Here is a 22761-nt window from a genome sequence, read left to right on the forward strand (position 1 = left end):
GAGGTGTTCATCACAGCATTAGCTGTAAGATCAGAAAACAAGGAGCTAGGGACTTCTCTGACTGTCCTGTGGTTGAGACTCCCTGCCTCCAGTGCAGAGGATTCAGGTTCGATACTTGGCTGGGGACTAAGGTCCTACGGGCTGTGTGATGTGGCCAAAAAAATTTTATTTAAAAAAAAAAGAAAACAAGGAGGTAAATTGGATGCCCATCATTACAGGATCAATTACAGAGGAATGATTATTTGAAGTACTCTGCAGCCAAGTGAACCATGGTGAAGAAATGTCACATTAAATGGAATTTATGATATCGTCTTGGGTGGAAACGGCATCTTTAAAATCAGGATGGATGAATAGCTAGGTATTGTTTTTTTTTTTTTTTTTATTGGAGTATAATTGCTTTACAATGTTGTGTTGGCTTCTGCTGTACAACAAAGTGAATCAGCCATACATCTACATATATCCCATCCCTCTTGGAATGCCTACTCACCCACCCTAGTCCCACCCCTCTAGGTCACCACAGAGCACCAAGCTGAGCTCCCTGTGCTATACAGCAGCAGCTAGGTACTATTCATACTCAAAATATACTGTATCAGTAAACATATATCATAACTTCTATCAATCACCGTGTTTCCAGTGCTACTCCAATATTTTATACTAACTCACACAGTCCTTACAGCAACCCTGTGGGCTGGATGGTATTTCTTCCGTCATGTGACAAATAAGAAAGGTGAGGCACGCCGTATTTGATAAACGTCCCCAGGACCACACCACCAGTAAGTAGCCAGGGGACATTCAAGCCCAGAACGTAGTAGCACTGTGGTAACTACCCAGGGGGCCAGGAGAGAAGCGTCTGGAAGGTTTACCTTCAAATGCCAGCCCTGAATAGCCATCAGAAGGACTGTTGCTGAAGCTGAAGCTCCAATACTTTGACCATCTAATGTGAAGAACCAACTCATTGGAAAAGACCCTGATGCTGGGAAAGATTGAAGGTGGGAGGAGAAGGGGATGACAGAGGATGAGATGGTTGGATGGCATCACCGACTCAACGGACATGAGTTTGAGCAGACTCTGGGAGTTGGTGATGGGCAGGAGGCCTGGCGTGCTGCAGTCCACGGAGCCACAAAGAGTCAGACACGACTAAGCAACTGAACAACAATAGGGGAAAACCGTTGAATTTTCTCTCCTTTTTTTCTACTCTTTTCTCATCTGTACTTGCTACTTTTCTGACTTTTTTTTTTAACTTTAAGTTAAAAATAGTACAGACTCATTCTCTCTAGCCATCTCACCCTCCCTAAACCCAGAGAGTTCTAGGGCTGTATAGATAGTCCCTGCCCCCACACTAAGTCATTGATGGCTTATTTGCAAAGTGCCCCAGCCCAGCCCCTGCCCTGGTTGCTCTGATCCACCTTCCCTGGGGGGCAGCCTCCCTGCATCCTCCCAGGAGCTGGCACCCTGTGTGTGTTGATGACAATTATTGTGTCTCCTCCAGAACAAATCCAGAGCAGGCATCTCTCATTGTCAGGCGCGGGTGTGTGTGTAATTTCTCAAGTCCCCCTTTGTACTGACTGACCAAAGCTAAAGTGATTTTTTTTTTTTTTTTTTTTTTTGGACACTGAGGTCAATTTGTCACAGTGATGCATTGATGTGATGGTTCTCTTCATAAAACTAATCCCCAAATGTAGTCTAGGCGGAAGCGTTCATCCTTTTTCCAGCCGTTATCTTTTAACCTCTTTGGGAGAATAGCTTGTGCCCACTCTGGGCGGCTTGGCGGTGGCTTCGGGTCAGAAGCAACCAGGCTGGGACCTGGACCTGAACTGAAGGTGTGAACGCTGGATGCTGACTCGATGTGGGTCGGCTCCTGGCCCGAGCCGCGCCCCGCCACCCCCGCCGCAGGCGTGATGGTGGGTGTCCCCGCCCTGGCCTGGTGCTCGCCCCCCGCCCGCCTCTGGAGCTCCCTGCTCCAGACCTGCCCTGGGCTGAGCCCACCCCGGCAGCCCCCGCCCCACCTCGCCGGCGTCTCTTTCCTAAGCAGCTCTTCCCCGTCTCAGGCACGTCTGGGAGAAAGACGGCGTCGCGCTGAGCACGGAGGGCAACCCCCGCGTGCGCCTGGACGGGAGCGGCTCCCTGCGCATCTCGCAGACCTGGTCCGGGGACATCGGCACCTACACCTGCCGGGTGCTCTCGGCCGGCGGCAACGACTCCCGCAGCGCCCACCTGCGCGTGAGGTGAGGGGACGCGGAGGCGCAGGAGCGAGGGGCCGGGCGGCCTGAGCCCGCCCGCCGCGCGCCAGCACCCCCGCCCCGGGCCTCTCCCAGCTCAGGGAGGCCGCCGTCCAGGGCGGGGAGCCCGGGTTGGAGCCTGGGCGGGCTCCAAAGCCGGCACGCAGTCTCTAGGTAGAGGGCCGAAGGCTTGGCTGGGGCTGAGGGCTAGACGTCTGGGGGCTCAGACCGAGTCCTGGCGCCCCCTGACTCGAGACCTTCCGAGGGGGCCCACCGCGTCTGTCTCTTCTAGGCAGCTGCCTCATGCCCCCGAGCACCCCGTGGCGACCCTCAGTACCTCGGAGAGGAGGGCCATCAACCTGACGTGGGGCAAGCCCTTCGACGGCAACAGCCCGCTGATCCGCTACGTCCTGGAGATGTCCGAGAACAGTAAGGGTCCGCGCCCGCCCCCCGCACCTACCAAAGGCAGGGCGGCCCGCTCCCCAGTGCGGAGCGCAGGGTCCGCCTCCCTGCGGCCTGTGAGAGGGAGCCGGGTGAGGCATTTGCTGGTCCCGGAACCCCGCACCCAGAAGATTCCCAGACGCCGGTCATTAGTTTTCTTATTTCTCCTTATTCTCCACCCCCAAGCTGTGAGGTCCCAAATTAGCAGGCATCACTTGAAGGGTGTTTTAAATACAGTTTGCTCATCAATTTGAGGGGGAAATAAAGACTAAAAAAGCCAAGTGCATCTCAGTTCCCGTGAGCCCGGCTCCGTCCCCAGTCAGTACCCTCCAACCCTGGGACACGAGGGCTAAGAGGACCCAGAAAAGTGACACGGCCAGTCTCTACTGGACCAAGCTGGGCGGGAGGTATTAAGTACGAGGCTGGAGCGCTGCAGGGAGTGGGAGCAGGAGGAAGCATGCCCCCCAAGATGCCCACCTCTGCCTCCACCCTCTGTCCCGGCAGATGCCCCCTGGACGGTGCTCCTGGCCAGCGTGGACCCTGAAGCTACTTCCGTGATGGTCAAGGGCTTGGTCCCCGCACGGTCCTACCAGTTCCGCCTTTGTGCTGTCAACGACGTGGGGAAGGGACAGTTCAGCAAGGACACGGAGAGGTAGGGGCGCAAGGCGGGCGTCGGGGGCTCCAGTGGCAGGTGGGGGCCAGGAGGGGCCACCTGCTGCCACAACCACTGTGGTGGGGGGGTCCCGGCTGCCAGGCGCGTCCTGGTGGCTCCTCTCGGACCCCCTGAAGCCTCAGTCTGTGCATCTGCAGGATGGGGGTAACTGTACTCACGCCAGTCTCTGGGAGGCAGAAAAAATTCAGGCGTACGAGTGAAGGGCTGTGAGCAGCGCCTGGCAAGGGATACGCACTAATCCGGTTGAGCTGTGCGTCTCTCTGTGAGCCATGCAAGGTCCAGCACTCACCCCATTCTGCCCCACATCCCCATCGCTAAGTGTACGTGAAGTTCCAGAGTCACCGAGGATCTCCTTGGATCTCTGTGTGCAATGCTTGGCTCAGACCCCATGAAGCCTTCAACAGGCCTTCTTTTTTTAATGATGACAGTTGAACAGCAGCATAGTTCATCCACTCCAATACCTACGTACATGTAGGAGGCACGTTCTACCCACCCAGATCCCCATAGGGCAAGCAGCGTCCTCTAGTGAGAAAGGAAACATCCGGTCAGAATGACAGTGACCCCCAGTCCCATGCCCCAGAGCTGTGTGCTTTGCTCTTTTTTTTTTATGTTTATATTTTTGCAGATGGATTGAGATATCATGGGCATGAAACACGGTGTAAGTTTGAGACATGCAGTGTGGTTTGACACACTCCTATATGGCAAAATGGTTACCCCTGTGGTGTTAGCTGACACCCCCGTCCTGTCACATAATTACCGTTTCTTTTTTGTCGTGAGAACATTTAAAATCCCCTCTCTTAGCAACCTCCAAGGGTGTAATACAGTGTCATTAGCTATAATCACCAGGCGTGCATTCTCTCCCCAGAACTGGTTACTCTTACCACTGCACGTTTATACCTTCTGAACAGCAGCTCCCCATTCCCTCCACCCCCAGCCCCTATTAATCACCACTCTCCTCTGTTTCTCCGAGCTCGGCTCATCCAGATTGCACGTAGCAGTGAGGTCACGCAGTGTTTGTCTTTCTCTGCTGACTGCCTTCGTTGAGCACGTTGCCCCCCGGCCCATCCGTATTGTTGCAGATGGCAGAGCTTCTTTCTCATGGCTGGAAAATACTTCATTGTGTAGCTCTGTTACATCTTCCTTAACCATTCATTCCTTGATGGGCATTTAAGTTGGTTTCACCTCTTGGTTGCTGTGAACTGTGCTGCAGTGACTATGTCGGTGCAGATGCGTTTTTGAGATCCTATGGATGGCTGGATTGTATGGTAGGACTGCTTCTAATTTGGGGCGGAAGGAACCTCTGTGCTGTTTTCATAGTCTCTAGACCAATTTATCTTCCCACCAGCAGTGCTTAAAGGGTTCCTTTTAGCCACATCCTTGCCAACATTTGTTATCTCTTGTCTTTTGGATAATAGCCACTCCGTCGGGTATAAGGTGATTCCTCACTGTAGTTTTCATTTGCATTTCCCTGTTGATTTGTGGTGTTGAGCATGTTTTCATGGACCTGTTGGTCATTCATTTGTCTTCCTTGGAAAAAATGTGCAGCCCACTTGTGCATTTTTTTTTATCAGATGTCTAGTTTTTGGCTACTGAGTTGTATGAGTTCTTTATATATTTTGGATATTAACGCCTTATCAGATATATGGTTTGCAAATATGTTCTCCCATTCTGTAGGTTGCCTTTTCATCTTGTTTCTTTTGCTATGCAGATGCTTTTTAGTTTGATATAATCCTGCTTATTTGTTTTTCTTTTGTTACTTGTGTTTTTGGTACCATATCCAGGAAATTGCTGCTACGATTGATGCCAAGGAGCTTTTCCCCTATGTTTTAGTCTAGGAGTTTTATAGTTTCAGGTCTTAAGTTTGTCTTTAATCCATTTCAAGTTAAAAAATTTTTTTTTGTGAGTGGTGTAAGATAGGGGTCCAGTTACCTTCTTCTGCATGTGGTTTTCCAATTTTCCCAACATCATTTATTGAAGAGACTGTCCTTTCCCCATTAAGAAGGGTTCATATTGTTAAAATGTCCATATCACCCTAAGCCATCTATTGAGTCAATCCCGTCCCTATCACAATTCCAATGGCATTTTTCACAGAAACAGAAAAAACAATCCTGAAATTTGTATAGAGCCATGAAAAAAACCCCAAATACCCAAAACAATCCTGAGAACAAAGCAGAGAGTCAGAGGCATCGTACTTCTTGATTCCAAACTATACTACAAAGCTATAGTCACCAAAGCAGTATGCCAGTCTTCCAAAACGAGACGCACAGGGCGTTCCCTGAGAGGTTAGGACTCACACTTTCACTGCCATGGCCTGGCTTCAATCCCTGTTCAGGGAACTCAAATCCTACAAGCCGGCGGCACAGCCACAAAAAAAAGAAAAAAAAATAGACACGCAGATGAGTGGAGCAGAACGGAGAGCCCAGAAATAAGCAGCCATAATATTTGCTAAGGGAGCCGCGAATGCACTTTGCTCTTAGATGTGAACCCAGACCTCTCCCCACACCCAGGTTAAATCAATCATTGTGGCTTCCCTACAGTTCCCGTGCGCTTGAGTCCTTCTGGCTTTTACGAGCCAGACGCCGTTGAGGCGTGACACTCTAGCAGGAGCAAGAAGTGGCAGATAACGGCCTGGCATGGAGAATTTCGTCATCCACCGTTTTTGTTTTTGTTTTGTTTGCAATTATTCTTTTCATTTTCTTGGTATAGCAGGCCTTGGCTGTGGCCCTGGGATCTCTCCTTGCAGTCCTCAGGCTTCTCTCTAGTTGTCGCGTGTGGGCTCCAGAGCACACGGGCTCAGTGGTTGTGGCTCGTGGGCCTGGTTGCCCTGAGGCATGTGGGATCTTAGTTCCCTGACCAGGGATCGAACCTGCATCCCCTGCATTGGAAGGTAGATTCGTAACCACTGAACCACCAGGGAGGGCCCTCATTCACCGTTTATTGAGCATCTACTCTGGGCCAGGCCGTGTTTGGACCATGAGAGGTGGTGCAGAGAACAAAATCAATCCCGACCCAACCTTCCAGAGCTACGAACTCCCAATAACAAGAAGCCCCGAAGTGTAGGGAAACCATCCTATAACTTCTCCAGTCATTCAGGCTTCCCTTTGTAACACTGATTCATCTTCCTACTGAGTCTGCATCCTAACAGCCCTGAGTCACACGGGAAAAGCTTGAATTACCCTCACTCCGGGCTGCATGAAGACATGGGAGGGTGCGGTACATTTTAGAAAAGCTGTCCACCAGGGAACAAAAGCATAAACAGAGAGGGAAAGGCATCATCAGAAATAATTAACTCTTATTGTTCGTGGATGCCTGTCAGTTATGTGAAAAATCCACGGAGGTGGAATGCTGCGTCGCCTGGCCACGCCAGAGAAAGAAATGTAGTAGCCCCGGGCTTCAGGGTATGGGGTCGGAGGAGGGCTCAAACTCTCACCCCACCGGGCCTGCCCCGCCCCGGTCAAGGCCCAGCCTGTTTCGAGTTCACCACCAGCTGGGAACGGGGAGGTGAGTGTTTTAAACACTTCTGCTTCTAAAATTTTCGAACACTCACGACCTCCACCAGACCCGATGGCAGCTTCTTTGACAAATGGGAAACTGAGGCCTGGGTCCCTCGACCACACAGAAAGTACACTCATCTGATGCTCTCCAGGGACTTCCCTTGTGGCTCAGTGATAAAGAACCCACCTGCCAATGTAGGAGACACAGGTTCAATCCTGGGTCGGGAAGATCCCCTGGAGGAGGAAATGGCAACCCACTCCAGGATTCTTGCCTGGAGAACCCCGTGGAGCCTGGCAGGCTATAGTCCATGGGATCGCCAAGGGTCTGCCGTGACTTAGCGACTGAACAATTTGCCAACAGGGAGTGTTTTGAAAAGACATTGCATCATTCACGCTTCAACCACTTTTATAAAGCAGACAAATGGCACTTTATTGTACTGCTTTTTCAGATAAAGAAACAAGCTCAGAGAGGTTAAGTGACTTGCCCAAAGGCACACAGCAATTGCGTAGAGTCTGCAGGGACAGAGTAGGGGTGGGACCTCTTCATATCCCTTTAAACTTCCGTGTTTGCCATCAAGACAAGGCGTGAAAAGACCTGTCCGTCCTTGGTATTTTCCAGGGTCTCCCTTCCTGAAGAGCCCCCCACAGCCCCTCCACAGAACGTCATCGCCAGTGGCCGGACCAACCAGTCCATCATGATCCAGTGGCAGCCGCCTCCTGAGAACCACCAGAATGGCATCCTCAAGGGCTACGTCATCAGGTAGGCGTCCACCCCAGGGACAGCAGGGAAGAGAAGGGGACAGAGATGGGGAGGGGCGGGAGTGGGTTGTTCCCAGATTCCTGGCAGGTCCTTCTCTATCTAACGAGGACCAGACAAGAAATGCCTACCTTACACTAGGAAGGATTGAGGCTAGATGTCCAGAAGAACTTCCAGCGGTGAGAGCCTTGGAATGCAATAGGAATGGTGAGAGAGGAGATACAGTGAAGTCTCCTTAAGGCTGTATGGATGGGCAAGTCTGTCAGACATCAGGGCTACAGGGAGACAGGTAACTCTCCACGTCCAGGTTTCCCCAGTGGGTAAACTACTTGGCCAAGAATGGTTAAAAAGTGGAAATCTGGGGACTTCCTTGGCGATCCAGTGGTTAAGACTCTGTGCTTCTACAGCAGGGACCATGGATTTGATTCCCGGTCAGGGAATTAAGACCCAACATGCTTCATGGCACAGCCAAAAAAAAAAAAAGGAGCATTCCTTTCTTTGGTCTTTATGGAAAAATGAAGCCCAGTTTTATAGCCTTTTATTTTTCAGTTTGACTGTGGACACTTTGAAAAAATGAAGGTATTAGTCATTCAGTCATGTCTGACTCTTTGCAACTCCATGGGCTGTAGCCACCAGGCTCCTTATTGGTAACCTAAAAGCATATTATTAAGTTGTAACTAAAATTTGGTGTTCAGAAAAGAAAATTTTAGCCTGTTATTTGAAACTACTGAGAACTCTCATCAATATTCTGAACTCAGGCTGGTTGCAAAATGCTAGGCAACTTCCCATATCTCTTTCCTGAACACTCACAGCATTGAAATCCCCTAATCTTGGAAGAAGTTAGCATTGGTTTGGCTATTCCGTTATCAGTTATCATTAGTTCGGCTACTCCATAGTCAGTTAATTGTGTGGTGGGTCTGCTGGTGATTCTAACAGGCAGCGGGTCTCAGAGCGTGGTCCCTGAACCAGCGGTGTCAGTATCACTTGAGAACTAGACAGGAATGAAAATTCTCAGGTCCCACCCCTGGACTACCGAATGGGGAACTTTGGGGTTAGCCCAGAAAGCTGTGTTTTGACGAGCTTTTCAGGCGTACTTAATGCACACTAAGGCTTTGAGAACCACTGATGTGCGGCTTCGTGATGCATCAAAATAATTTGGGGGCTCTAATTCCCTAATCAGAGAAGGCAGTGGCACCCCACTCCAGTACTCTTGCCTGGAAAATCCCATGGACGGAGGGGCCTGGTGGGCTGCAGTCCATGGGGTCGCTAGGAGTCGGACACAATTGAGTGACTTCACTTTCACTTTTCACTATCATGCGTTGGAGAAGGAAATGGCAACCCACTCCAGTATTCTTGCCTGGAGAATCCCAGAGACGGGGGAGCCTGTTGGGCTGCCGTCTATGGGGTCGCACAGAGTTGGACACGACTGAAGCGACTTAGCAGCAGCAGCAGCAGCAATTCCCTATTAGAATCGAAAGTATGTGTGCATTGCGGTTCTCCTCTAAGCTATCCATCCTCCAAAATGTGCCTGTTCAGATCCCGTTTCTTTATTACCCTGTGTTCTTTTTCCCAGTGGAAGGTGGGACTTGGTAGAGCAGGTAGCCTCAGGCCTTTTTGTCTCCACCAAAGTGAGTGGCTGTCAAAAGAGGGAGCCATTCTTCTAGAGCAAGAAGGAAAATCAGCCCAAAGTTTGGAGACCACTCTCCCATCAATGACCTCTCAAAGCTGAGACCAGTGAGATCTTCCCAGGAGCTCTCAGCATCCTGTTAACCATCCCACCAACGTCCTCCTCCCCCATCAAAAACAATAGTCCAGACACATCCCCTAGACCTGTGTTATCCAGTAGGATAGCCTCTGGTCACTTGCAACTATTTAAATTAATAAAAAGAAATTAAATGACAAATGTAATTCCTCAGTTGCACTTAAGCACATCTCAGATGCCCAGCAGCTACCTGATTGGACAGCACGGATATGGACCATTTCTGCCATCACAGACAGCTTCCTGGACACGGGGCCATGCGGGCTGACTCTCATCCTTGGCATCCTGGCGTTCTCCCCCCAGGTACTGCCTGGCCGGGCTTCCTGTCGGGTACCAATATAAGAACATTACGGATGCCGATGTCAACAACCTACTGCTCGAGGACCTCATCATCTGGACCAACTACGAGATCGAGGTGGCTGCCTACAACAGCGCCGGGCTGGGCATCTACAGCAGCAAAGTCACCGAGTGGACGCTACAGGGAGGTGAGTGGGGACAGTGGCCGCTGCTTCTCCTTCTCCAAGGTCTGTGCCTGTGGGATCCTGTACTCGCCCAGTCCTAACGTGGGCTTCCCAGGTAGCTCAGACGGTAAAGAATCTACCTGCCATGCAGGAGATCTGGGTTTGATCCCTGGGTCAGGGAGATCCCTTGGAGAAGGAAATGGCAACCCACTGGAGTATCTCTGTCTGGGGAATCCCATGGACAGAGGAGCCTGGAGGGCTACAGTTCATGGGGTCGGAAAGAGTTGGACATGACTGAGCGACGGAGCAGCAGCAGCACCAGTGCTGACTGCCTCAACCATGTCGCCTGTTTTATCCAGCCCTGGGCTATTGCACCGGAGAAGGCGTACTCTTGCCTGGAAAATCCCAGGGACGGGGGAGCCTGGCGGGCTGCCGTCTATGGGGTCACACAGAGTCGGACACGACTGAAGCGACTCAGCAGCAGCAGCAGCAGCAGCAGGCTATTGCACGCTGTGCCCAGTTACCCTGTAGGGCAGGAGGATGGAGGAGAAGATGAAGAGGTTGGGGCGGGTGTGATGAAGGCAGAGGCTTCGGGGGCACAGGGACCTTCTGCGAAGTTTCCCATTAACTGGATCATGAAACAGCTCACATTTAGTGTCGTACCTAAAAACCACCCTGAGCATTTTCAGATTCATCACTTGTATTTATGGGCATCCTGTGAAATGGGCCAGACCGGTTTTATTAAACCCAAACTAATCTACAGAAGCTTCCCAGGTGGCTCAGTGGTAAAGAATCCGCCTGCCAAGCAGGAGACGCCAGTTCGATCCCTGGGTTGGGAAGATCCCCTGGAGAAGGGAATGGCTCTCCAGTATTCTTGCCTGGAGAATCCCGTGGACAGAGGAGCCTGGCGGGCTACAGTCCATGGGGTCACAAAGAGTCAGACTCAACTTAGCGACTGAGCACTCAGGCAATCTACAGCGAGAGAGCATCTCGAGTCTCCGTGGCTGGGGGGTGGGGGGCGGGGTGTAAAGCTGTGTCTGCAGATCTTGGGTGTTTCCTCTGCTTCCCTGGGCCAGACAGACGGTGGCCCCTCCACCCACACCCCCACCTCTCTGCTCTCCCCCAGTCCCCACAGTCCCTCCGGGCAACGTGCACGCCGAAGCCACCAACTCCACGACCATCCGCTTCACCTGGAACGCCCCCAGCCCCCAGTTCATCAACGGCATCAACCAGGGCTACAAGGTACGTGAGGTCTCTCCCGGCCCCAGTGGAAGCCTGCAAGGAGGACGCGGGCCGGAGACGAGCGGAGCAGGCGAGGGAGGGTGCAGGAGGGCGTCCCAGCTGTTTCTGAAATCACTGGTTCAGGCCAAGCAGGGGACATGTACGTGATCAAGGCAGAGGGCCTCGGGCTGTCCCCAAGTCCACGTCCAGGCCCCAGGGAGTACGGACCTTGACCTGTCTGTGACCAGGTGCAACAGCGCAGTCTCAGTGAGACTGGGTTAGAAACAAAACCAGGTTTGTTTCAGGCTCGGGCCCTCCGCAGAGCCGTGGCCCCGTCAGAAATATCTAAAACGCACTTCTTACCCCTGAGCCGTGAGCTAAAGGGAGCGTTCAAGTCCTTGGACTGTACCTGACCCCGCCCAGTGTGTTTAAGGGCTGGACTAGGACTCAGAGCCCGGATTTGAGTCCTGGCTCTGCCTCTCACCGGCTCCCTGGACGAGTGAGTCCGTCTGAGCACCCTTCCTTCGGTAAATATTTACTGAGCCCGACTCTATGCATGTCTAGCGGCTGGGAAAGCAAGATACATTCTGTTCCCTCATTTGTGCATGAAAATGATGCTAATTTTTATTCCTTGGGGTTACGTGGGGATTAAGTGAGGATATTTGTATTTTTTGAGCAGAATGGCAAACACCTAACAAGCATTAGGGAAACGCTAGAAACAGGAGTGGAAGTGGACTAGCTGCTCGGACGGCCCTCCCGCGGTACCACAGTCGGGGCAGCTTAAACACCAGCAGTGTATCCCCTGAAAGTTCCAGAAGCGGGAAGGCCGAGAGCCCGGTGTCCTCGGGGTTCGTTCTCTCTGAGGCTTTTCTCCTTGGTGTGCAGACGGCCGCCTTCTCCGTGTTCTCACGCAGGCAGGCAGCACGGGGGGCGGGGGGTGGTGACACGTGTCACCAGGAAGCCAGCTGTGAGGGGGAGAGAACTTCAGGCTCTGGCTTGGAGCCCAAGGATCTGGCGACCTGGCAGTGACCGCAGACACTTTCAGAACATTCTCAAACCACCCGTGTGCAACAACCAAGAGTGTTTCTAGGACCTGCAGTCTCAGCCTTTATTGCTTCAAGGTCAAGGTGGCTGGACAGGAAGAGACTGAGATTAAATCACTGAGAGAATTTTTCTGCTGGTAAACCAAGGAGGGGGGCTTCCCAGGTGGCTCAGTGGTAAAGAACCCCCCTGCCAATGCAGGAGACATGAGACGCAGGTTCCATCTCTGGGTTGGGAAGATCCCCTGGAGGAGGGCATGGCAACCCACTCCAGGATTCTTACCTGGAGAATCCCACAGACAGAGGAGCCTGGCGGGTTACAGTCCATGGGGTCGCAGAGTCGGACATGACTGAGGCGACTTGGCACAGCACAGCAAAAAGGAGGGAGGGTCTAGGTTGGGACACACTCCAGCTGTGGCATCCCCCTCCCGGGAAGGCGCATCACCGAGGCCGAGCCGGCCTTCCTGGGCCAAGGCTGCAGCTCTCGCCGGCAGTGCTGGCTGGCTGGAGAAACCTCTTAATTGAGACTCTGGGGGGCGGCAGGGGAGGGAAAGGGGAGGCTCGAATCGTGCAGAGGAGCTGAGCTGGGAACAATTAGCTTCTTGTTGCTGACTCTAAGTTTCCTTCCACCCTGGGGAGCCCTGGGCTGCAAACTTCTAAGGCAAATGGCTCCCAGAGGGCCAAGGAGACCAGCTCAGTGGCCGGGACAATTAGTGCAAAGACCTATTATGTGCTGGAGCCAGAGGAGGCTACAGAAGCCCACCTGATTCCCAGGTCTGGGCAGTGCCCAGCACCCACTCCCTGCTCCGTGAAAGTCAGCGGGAAGGAACTGTCCAAATAGCTGGAGCATATAAACAGGTGAGGAAGACTTGCTTGTGCTTAGACAGGGCGCATTCTAGCGCCAGGCAGTATGGGCTTCTCTCCCGTACTTGTCTTGGACAAGGTGCACAAGAGCCCTAAGAAGGAAGACTTGTTATCATCACCCCCATTGTATTTCTTTATTTTTATTATGGTTTTCTGGCCGTGCAGCATGTGGGATCTTAGTTCCCTGACCAGGGATCGAACCCACACCCCCGCATTGGAAGTACAGAGTCTTGACCCCTGGACTGCCAGAAACATCCCTCGTTTTATTTTATTTTAAACATTGATTTGTGCCGGGTCTTAGTTGCAGCGTGTGAATTCTTAGTTGCAGCACGTGGGAGCTAGTTCCTTGACCAGCTCCCTGTATTGGGACTCAGAGTCTCAGTCACTGGACTACCAGGGACGTTCCCATCACCCCATGTTGTAGAGGAAGAAACTGAGGCGTGAGGACAGGTAATGTGTTCAAAGTAACCACACAGCTCAGATTCAAACTCCAGACCCTACACCTTGCCTTGCATTGAAAATAAAGTGTCATATGAATTAACTGTCAAATAATGACCATAACTGATTTTTTTCTAAGTGCAGATGGATACAGGTGGGGATTTTGCTTCTTGCTCCTTCCACCTTCAGTGTCACAGGGAGGAAAAAAAGCAGTGTTCATCTCTTCCATCCTTCAGTGAGAAGGGACCTTTTTCCCCCTTTGAATTGTGAAAGAATTTCAAACATCTGCAGAATTAGAGAGAAGACTAAAATGACTGGATAAAGCCATAGTGCACCGTGGCTTCACAGTTACCAACACACGGCCCAGCGTGTTCCCTCTGTTTTTTTCTTATTTATGTAAATGGCTGCGTGAGGTCTTAGTGGCTGCCCTGCAGCACATGAGATCTTAGTTCCCCGACCAGGGGTGGAACCCACTCCCCCTGCATTGGAAGGTGGATTCTTAACCACTGGACCACCAGGGAAGCCTTGTTCCCTCTATTTTCCAGCCTCTGTCCTAGAATATTTTTAAGACAATCCCAGGTATTGTATCCTTTCATCCATTCATATTCCCGCGGAGAAACATTATAAAGTCTCTACTTAAAACCTCACCACAGTAACCACATTCTCATTACGGTGCCTTCAAATATCAATGGTCCCCTTAATAGTATCAGATACCCAGTCAGCGTTCAAACCTCCTGGTCTCCAAATCCTTTCCTTTACTGGCTGGTTTATTTGCCTCAGGATCCAAAGGAAAGCCACATAGCTGCAGTTGGTTGGACTTTTCTAGGTTTCAGTTGGCCCACGGGTTCTCTGTCCCCCTCTTTCTCCTTTTTAGTTTATTTTGTAGAGAAACTTAGTCATTTATCCTATAGAATTTTCCACAGCCTGGCTGGATCGGCTGATTGCATCCCTGTGGGGTCATTTAATTTATTCCTCTGAACACTATATATTTGCAGTAATTTGGAATTTAGAATGAGAGGTTTGATCCGGTTCAGGCTTGAATATCTTTTTTCAAAATATTACTTCCTAGATGGTGCTGTGCATTCTCATTAGCCGGCAAAGCATCCATCTGTCTCTCTTACTAGGATGTAGTGGCCACGATGATCCTTGTGTGGTCTGTTATCTCAGTACAGGTTGCAAAAGGAGGAGAAGTGAATGTTGTGATTTTTGTCTCGATTTATGAGCTGAAATACTTTCCCCCCCACCCAAAAAAAAAGAATTTTTCCCTTAACAGCTTTTTGGTTACCTGAAGTTTTAGTTCATCTAGGGAAAGCATGGTAAGTGCTCAAGTCTTTTCCGTAAGTTAACAATTTTCAGAGGAATGAACTGGTTCCGCGGCATCTTCTAAGGTGATAGATGAGTTTAGATGGGGGCAGGAGGTATCTGTGCTGTTGCTGTTGTTAGTGTTATTATGTCCTTAGGGAATTTTAATACATCTGTTATGTTTCAAGCCACTGCGGTTATTACTTTTATTGATGCCAGACTGACCCATCACCTGCCTCTTCAAGTTGGTGAGTCCTTCTGATGTGGGCTCAGCAGTCTTCTTTTCCTCTTTCGCCTGCGCTGGGTCTTCGTTGCTGCGTGCAGGCTTCTCGTTGTGGGGGCTTCTCTTGTGTGGGGCTCAAGCTCTAGGTGCAGAGGCTTCAGGAGTTAACAGCACGCGGGTTCAGTAATCGTGGCGACAGGCTCAGTTGATCCAAGGCATGTAGAATCTTCCCGAACCAGGGATCCAACCTGCGTCCCCTGCGTTGGCAGGCAGATTCTTAACCACTAGACCACCAGGGAAGTCTCAGCCCCAGGGCTCTTGGGTAGCGTCCTTGCTCCCTGGTATGACAGGATGGCACACACTATCTTCTCCTCCTGCAGCATGCCTGGGATCAGCCACGTCTTCAGGGAGCCCTTGTTTCTTGTAAATGATAGTTAGATACCAGAATGTGGGCAATGGGGTGCTCCTGGTTCTAGCACTGACTGTTGTTTCGAAGCTCTGTGAATGGGCAACTGAAAAATACTATTTTAAAAGATAAAACGTATACCGATACTTCCAATTCAATTTCAGGACTTTCAGATTTCTTTTAAAATAATCTCGTGGGTCTTTTCTCTCTCTTTTCTCCATACTAAAAATCGAATTCTTTTCACACCAAAGAATCACTGACCTACTTGATCCCACAGACACCCACAACAGTTTCAGAATAGTAATATCAACACTGTGGTTACTGAAAATAGCTTCAGATGATCTGTAGGTCTTTCTGTTTTTAGGGTGTATCCCAGCAAGATATACTCCCCCACCCCTTTCTGTGCTGCAAAGTCTTTGAAAGGGTTTCTTTCTGATTTTTGCTCCAACTCAATACACTGTGAAGTTCATTTGTTTCCTTTTGGTTTTGATTTTTAGGGATTGATTTTTTAATTTAATTTCATTCTGTAATTATGTAGCATATTTACATGGTTCCAAGGTTAAATCTACAAAGAAAAGTTAACTCCAAGAAAATCAGCCTGAATTCTGGTCCTCTGCCTTCCCAGTAGAATTCGTTTCTTTTTGTGTGTTGGTTTGGTTTGATTTTCCCTTCCATTTCTCTAACATAAACAAATACGTGCATACATCAATGTGTCTCCTCGCCTCAGATGAATGACGGTGTACGATACGTGCTTTCTCCATCTTGCTGCTATTTTCACTGTATCCTGGAGATCACTTTGTAGGCGTATATAGAGATACTTCATGTTCCTTTTTTAAAAATCTGCATTGTAGTGCATTATGTGGATCTCACATTGTTTGGTCAACCAGCTCCCTAGTGAAGACATTTTGGTTGTTTCCTGTCTTTCCTGTAACAAACATTTCCACGGTGAACAGTTTTATGCATACATCTTTTTATATTTTCATGTGTAACTTTGGAATAGATTCTTAGAAATAAGATTGCTAAGTCAAAAGATAGATATATATAATTTTGCTGCTGTGGCCAAATTGCCCCCATTATTTTTTTTTTTCATTTTTTAATTTAATTTTCAACCAGAAATATATTTACCCAATTCAAAACCCAACAAACATAAAAAAGGCAAACTTAGAGCAGAAATCTTCCTTCCATCCCACGCCCTTCCACCCCAGCCCCTCATCTGCCTGTTCTTTCCCACCCAACCTTGAAATTCTCCCCACTCCAGGGAATCACTGTTGTTAATTTCTTACATATCCTTCCAGGATGTTTTATACAAATCTGTGCACATGCAAAGAGATAGAAAAATAGAAAGAGGAGGGGAGGGAGAAAAAGAGATTTTCCCCTTCTTTTCTTAACTTGAGTATATAGCAGGCCAAACGTACTATCCTGGACTCGCGAGCCTGTAATGTACTGCCTCCGTCAGAAACAAGACACATCAATTAAGCCCTTTTCTCTACAACCATCAGAGTAGACCATCAGTTCAGTTTAGTTCAGTCACTCAGTCGTGTCCGACTCTTTGCGACCCCATGAATCGCAGCACGCCAGGCCTCCCTGTCCATCACCAACTCCCAGAGTTCACTCAGACTCACGTCCATAGAGTCAGTGATGCCATCCAGCCATCTCATCCTCTGTCGTCCCCTTCTCCTCCTTCCCCCAATCCCTCCCAGCATCAGAGTCTTTTCCAATGAGTCAACTCTTCACATGAGGTGGCCAAAGTACTGGAGTTTCAGCTTTAGCATCATTCCTTCCAAAGAAATCAGGGCTGATCTCCTTCAGAATAGACTGGTTGGATCTCCTTGCAGTCCAAGGGACTCTCAAGAGTCTTCTCTGACACCACAGTTCAAAAGCATCAGTTCTTCGGCGCTCAGCCTTCTTCACAGTCCAACTCTCACATCCATACATGACCACAGGAAAAACCATAGCCTTGACTAGAGAAACCTTTGTTGGCAAAGTAATGTCTCTGCTTTTGAATATGCTATCTAGGTTGGTCATAACTTTCCTTCCAAGGAGTAAGCCTCTTTTAATTTCATGGCTGCAGTCACCATCTGCAGTGATTTTGGAGCCCAGAAAAATAAAGTCTGACACTGTTTCCACTGTTTCCCATCTATTTCCCATGAAGTGATAGGACCGGATGCCATGATCTTCGTTTTCTGAATGTTGAACTTTAAGCCAACTTTTTCACTGTCCTCTTTCACTTTCATCAAGAGGCTTTTGAGTTCCTCTTCACTTTCTGCCATTAAGGTGGTGTCATCTGCATATCTGAGGTTATTGATAATTCTCCCAGCAATCTTGATTCCAGCTTGTGTTTCTTCCAGTCCAGCGTTTCTCATGATGTACTCTGCATATAAGTTAAATAAGCAGGGTGACAATATACAGCCTTGACGTACTCCTTTTCCTATTTGGAACCAGTCTGTTGCTCCATGTCCAGTTCTAACTGTTGCTTCCTGACCTGCATACAGATTTCTCAAGAGGCAGGTCAGGTGGTCTGGTATTCCCATCTCTTTCAGAATTTTCCACAGTTTATTGTGATCCACACAGTCAAAGGCTTTGGCATAGTCAATAAAGCAGAAATAGATGTTTTTCTGGAACTCTCTTGCTTTTTCCATGATCCAGAGGATGTTGGCAATTTGATCTCTGGTTCCTCAGCCTTTTCTAAAACCAGCTTGAACATCAGGAAGTTCACGGTTCATGTATTGCTGAAGCCTGGCTTGGAGAATTTTGAGCATTACTTTACTAGCGTGTGAGATGAGTGCAATTGTGCGGTAGTTTGAGCATTCTTTGGCATTGCCTTTCTTTGGGATTGGAATGAAAACTGACCTTTTCCAGTCCTGTGGCCACAGCTGAGTTTTCCAGATTTGCTGGCATATTGAGTGCAGCACTTTCACAGCATCATCTTTCAGGATTTGAAATAGCTCCACTGGAATTCCATCACCTCCACTAGCTTTGTTCCTAGTGATGCCTCCTAAGGCCCACTTGACTTCACATTCCAGAATGTCTGGCTCTAGGTCAGTGATCACAGCATCGTGATTATCTGGGTAGACCATCGTGTCTCCTATAATCCTGAGGCTCAGAGAGGTTGACTGACTTTCCCAGTAAATGACAGAATTGAGCTTTAGTTTCCCCATGGCAGGTGGGAGCTTAGTTTCCTGACCAGGGATCAAACCCATGTCCCCTGCATTGGAAGACAGTCTTAACCCCTGGACCACCAGGGAGGTCCCTTGGTTTGGTTTTGTAACAGCGCAGAGCAGTGATTCCCATCTCATCCTCATTGCGATGGTGAAACGGGACTCGTAGGTGATGGACTGACCCAGTGCCAGGCCCAGTGCGTGTACATGGAGCACAGACTCCACCCCATGGCTGCCAGAGCCCAGCGCCTTTGAGGGCACTAGAAGGCACCAAAGACACTTCTCTTGTCTCCCTGGTCCTGAGGGAGAACCCTCAGCCCCTCCTCTGCAGGTGCAGCTGTGGAAGGACAGGTAGTCCACACGCCAGAATGAACGTTCTGAAGCCGCTTCCGCCATCTTGGTCTCTGGCCTGGATGTGCGCATGCCTGGCGTGACTCCACTGCGCCAGGCTTCGGGCATCCTGTGCACGTCTTCCGTGTCATTTCTGAAGACAGTTCCCTGTGATACTGTTTCCAGGCACTTGTCAGGACGTTCTTTGTCCCTTATCTTTTTTTTTTTTAATGGTAGTGATCATAATTGGTCTAAACTCAGTAAGATTATATTTACCTAGATTTTGCACTTACTGGAGAATACACCACGCAATTAATTCTAACGGCATAATTAATTTGAATTTACATTAATTAAATTAAATTAAAACATCAAACTTGTTTCTTCATCTACTCCAAAGAAGTTCAGCAATTTAATTGCTATGAAACAAGATAACCGAAATAAGGAGGGTATTTAACATACTTATTAAATGCCACTTAGTATTTCTGATTAGTATTTTTAGGGTCTAATTAGTGTCTAATTAACTTGCTATCGGCTATCTTTTCACAATACCAATTAAATTTCCAAACATCCTTTATAAACAGGCGGCCATGAAAAGGAGCAGATTAAGCATTGTTATGGGCGTGAGTTAATCAGGAAACATTGGCATGGTATTGTTTTATGTCTATAAATACCCGGGCTTATTAAAACTCATCCCGTGTTGCTTTTCACCATTAACTGCTATTTAATCAACTTCAAATAAAGGAGGAAATCTCTGAGACCAGCTGTCATTGTTAGAGACAGAAGAAGGGCCCAGAAAAAAATGAGTGGGGACAAGAGACCAGGAGGCAGAAAGATGCGGCCACGTGGATGGATCCAGAGATGATCACACTGAGTGCGTCAGAAAGAAAAAGGCAAATGCCATAGGATTTACATGTGGAATCAAAAACATGACACAGATGAAGTTACCTGTAAAACAAAAGCAGACTCACAGACTTGTGGATGCCTCGGGGGAGGCAGGGGAGAGAGGGATGGATGGGGAGTCTGGGATTAGCAGGTGTAAGCTAGTATACGTAGGATGGATCACCAACAGGTCCTACTGTATAGCACAGGAACCATACTCGCTGTCCTGTGATAAACCATAATGAAAAGAATATTTTAAAAGAATGTGTGTATATGTAAGGGGCTTCCCGGGTGGCGCTAGTGGTAAAGAACGCGCCTGCCCCTGCAGGAGACATAAGAGACGTGGGTTGGATCCCTGGGTTGGGACGATCCCCTGGAGAAGGAAATGGCAACCCACCCCAGAATTCTCCTGGACAATTTCCATGGGCAGAGGAGCCTGGCGGGCTATGGTCCATAGGGTCGCAAAGAGTCGGACACGACTGAAGTGACTTGGCACGCATGCACACATATATATGTATCAGTGAATCACTTGGCTGTACAGCAGAAATTAACACAACACTGTGAATCAACTACACTTCAGTTTTAAAAAACAGGAGGCAGGAAGAGATGGAAGGGGAGGCGGGGAGTTTATGCAGCTATGGGTGGGATGTATAGAGTGGAGATTAAATGAAAAGTGATGATGAGTTTCCAGACAGGGTTTTCCTGTTGACACTCCACCTCTAGCAGATGGTTAAGATTAAAATCCCAACTCAGAACAAGTGTAAAAGGATTAGAGTTAGCTACACACTGAAGTTCTGGGGGAAAACTGTCCTAGCCCAGACAGAGAAAGACAAAGGAGTCCAGGTATTGGAAACAGAGACCCTCAGCTTCTAGCCGCTGTGTGATATAGTAAAGTCACTTAGCCTCTCTGAGCCTATTTCATCATCTGTGAAAAACCAGACTGGCTTCGTGCCTATGTAGTCACTCAAGTCTCCATACTTGGAAGGACTCCATATTTGGGTCAACGCTTTGCTGCTGTCTCTGGAAATTCTTAACAATTTTTAAACAAGGGGGTCTCCATTTGCATTTTGCTCTGGATCTGCAAATTATGTAGCCAGTCTTGGTCAAGTCCCTCCCTACGGGGTTGCTGTGGGGACTGAGTGAGAGATGACCCGTTGAAAGCACCCTACTGGCTGCCTTGCTTAGAGTAAGTCACTCAAGGAATGGAAAAGCACCCCAGAGTGAGCTCCCAGAGGACAGATGCTCCAGGGGCCTGTGGGTACCAACACAGCTGCCCTTCCCTGGGAGGAGGGACCCTAGGGAGCTGGGCTCCTGGACACTGTCTGTGGCCCAGCCTCTGGGAAAGCGCTGGGCCTCTGCTGGTCTCGTTCTTGCCACCCTGCTTGAGTGCCTGGCCTCTCTGCAGCTCATCGCCTGGGAGCCGGAGCAGGAAGAGGAGGTTACCATGGTGACCGCCCGGCCCAACTTTCAAGACAGCATCCATGTGGGCTTTGTGTCTGGCCTGAAGAAGTTCACAGAGTACTTCACCTCCGTGCTGTGTTTCACCACCCCCGGGGACGGGCCCCGCAGCACCCCGCAGCTGGTGCGCACCCATGAGGATGGTAGGCAGCCCCCGGTCCCGGCTCCCTCTGCCCCCCACTCCCTACGTGCCCCCCCTCCATGGGCCAGGCTGCGTGCTCCAGGCACAGGGCAGCCCTGCTCTTGTCTTCCAGCCTGGGGTGCCCCTGGAGCCCCGCGGGTCATCTTGCAGACGGTGGTCTCTCTCTGGCTCTAACTGGCCTCGGGTGGGGTGGGGGGCCTTCTCGGGGTGCAGTGCCTGGGCCTGTGGGACACCTGAGCTTCAGTGACGTCCTGGACACCTCGCTGAAAGTCAGCTGGCAGGAGCCAGGGGAGAGGAACGGCATCCTCACAGGTAGGTCCCTTGGCCTTGCCAACCTGGGGGGTGAGCCAGGCCGGAAAGGGTCATCCTGTCCATCCCCCTGCCGCCTACCCAGCGTCCCTCCAGGGCCTCTCAGCAGACCAGTCTTTCTTGGATAAGACTCAGAGGAGGTTCTCAGCCCCTCTGCTCTGTGGCACACCCCAGCTCCTCACCGTGGCTGCAGTCCCCACACAGCGAGGGCGCCCCCCCGACCCACGATGCTCCCACTTCCTCGGAGGCACCTTGCTTCCAGCGCGTGTCCAACCGCCAGACTCGTGGGGACATGAGCAGCAGAGCAGAAGGCTGAAGCCACCGCAGCTGAGCTTACACAGCACTGCGGGCTCTCCCCAGGCTACCGGATCTCCTGGGAGGAGTACAACCGCACCAACACGCGTGTGACCCACTACTTGCCCAACGTGACCCTGGAGTACCGCGTGACCGGGCTCACCGCGCTCACCACCTACACCATCGAGGTGGCCGCCATGACCGCCAAGGGCCAGGGCCAGGTGTCGGCCTCCACCATCTCCTCGGGGGTGCCTCCAGGTGGGTGCCCGCCGCCCGCGCCCGGCTTCTGCCCGCTCTCCTCCTGATGGCGGCCACTTGCGTCCCATACAGCCAGCCCCTCCCTGGGGTCTGTGGTCCCTGGGTCCCCCCAGGGCTGGCCTCGCCCTAGTGATGGCAAGGCTGGGTGGACTCTGCTGCTTCCTCGCTTGGATCTCAGGGGAGCCCAGACCCCGCAGGCCCCGACCCTTCTCTCCTCCGCCCCTGGCCGCCTCCCGCCCCCGACTGCCCACACCAGGCTCTGCATCACACACTGGGGTCTGTGACTCAGGGAAAGAACTCTCACTGTCACCCGAAGGGTCCAAACGGGATTCCAGCCAGTGGGAATGTGTGCTGGGAGCCGGGTAGAGCAGGGTGAGAGTAATCCCACCCCCAGTTTAAAGAGCAGGCTGAGGCCCCTTCTCAGCCCCGCTTCTGCCAGACTCTGCGACCTCGAGCAAGTCATGTGCCCCCTGTGCCTCAGTTTCCCCATCTGTATCAATGGGGAGATGCTCTGGATACCCACACATTCCCATCTGGGTCTGTGAGTCTGTTTGTGCGATGTGGCCAGGATGCCTGGAGCCTCCCACCCACCAGGATGGTTGAGATAACTGGGCTTCAGCCAACCCCACGTGATA

General features: G+C 50.5%; 1 protein-coding gene across 2 annotated transcripts in view; it reads left to right on the forward strand.

The window, feature by feature from the left end:
• SDK2 (sidekick cell adhesion molecule 2) overlaps window positions 1-22761 on the forward strand; it is a 348454-nt gene that overhangs the window by 272680 nt on the left and 53013 nt on the right. For both annotated transcript variants that reach the window (XM_024981091.2, XM_024981092.2), the window contains exons 13-21: window positions 2049-2225; window positions 2512-2648; window positions 3165-3312; window positions 7447-7587; window positions 9647-9828; window positions 10931-11046; window positions 21071-21266; window positions 21479-21577; window positions 21935-22126. In XM_024981091.2, coding sequence (XP_024836859.1) covers window positions 2049-2225; window positions 2512-2648; window positions 3165-3312; window positions 7447-7587; window positions 9647-9828; window positions 10931-11046; window positions 21071-21266; window positions 21479-21577; window positions 21935-22126 — 1388 coding nt within the window. The remainder of the gene's footprint in view (window positions 1-2048; window positions 2226-2511; window positions 2649-3164; window positions 3313-7446; window positions 7588-9646; window positions 9829-10930; window positions 11047-21070; window positions 21267-21478; window positions 21578-21934; window positions 22127-22761) is intronic.

This window comes from Bos taurus, chromosome 19 (assembly GCF_002263795.3).
Source record: "Bos taurus isolate L1 Dominette 01449 registration number 42190680 breed Hereford chromosome 19, ARS-UCD2.0, whole genome shotgun sequence".
NCBI lineage: Eukaryota > Metazoa > Chordata > Mammalia > Artiodactyla > Bovidae > Bos > Bos taurus.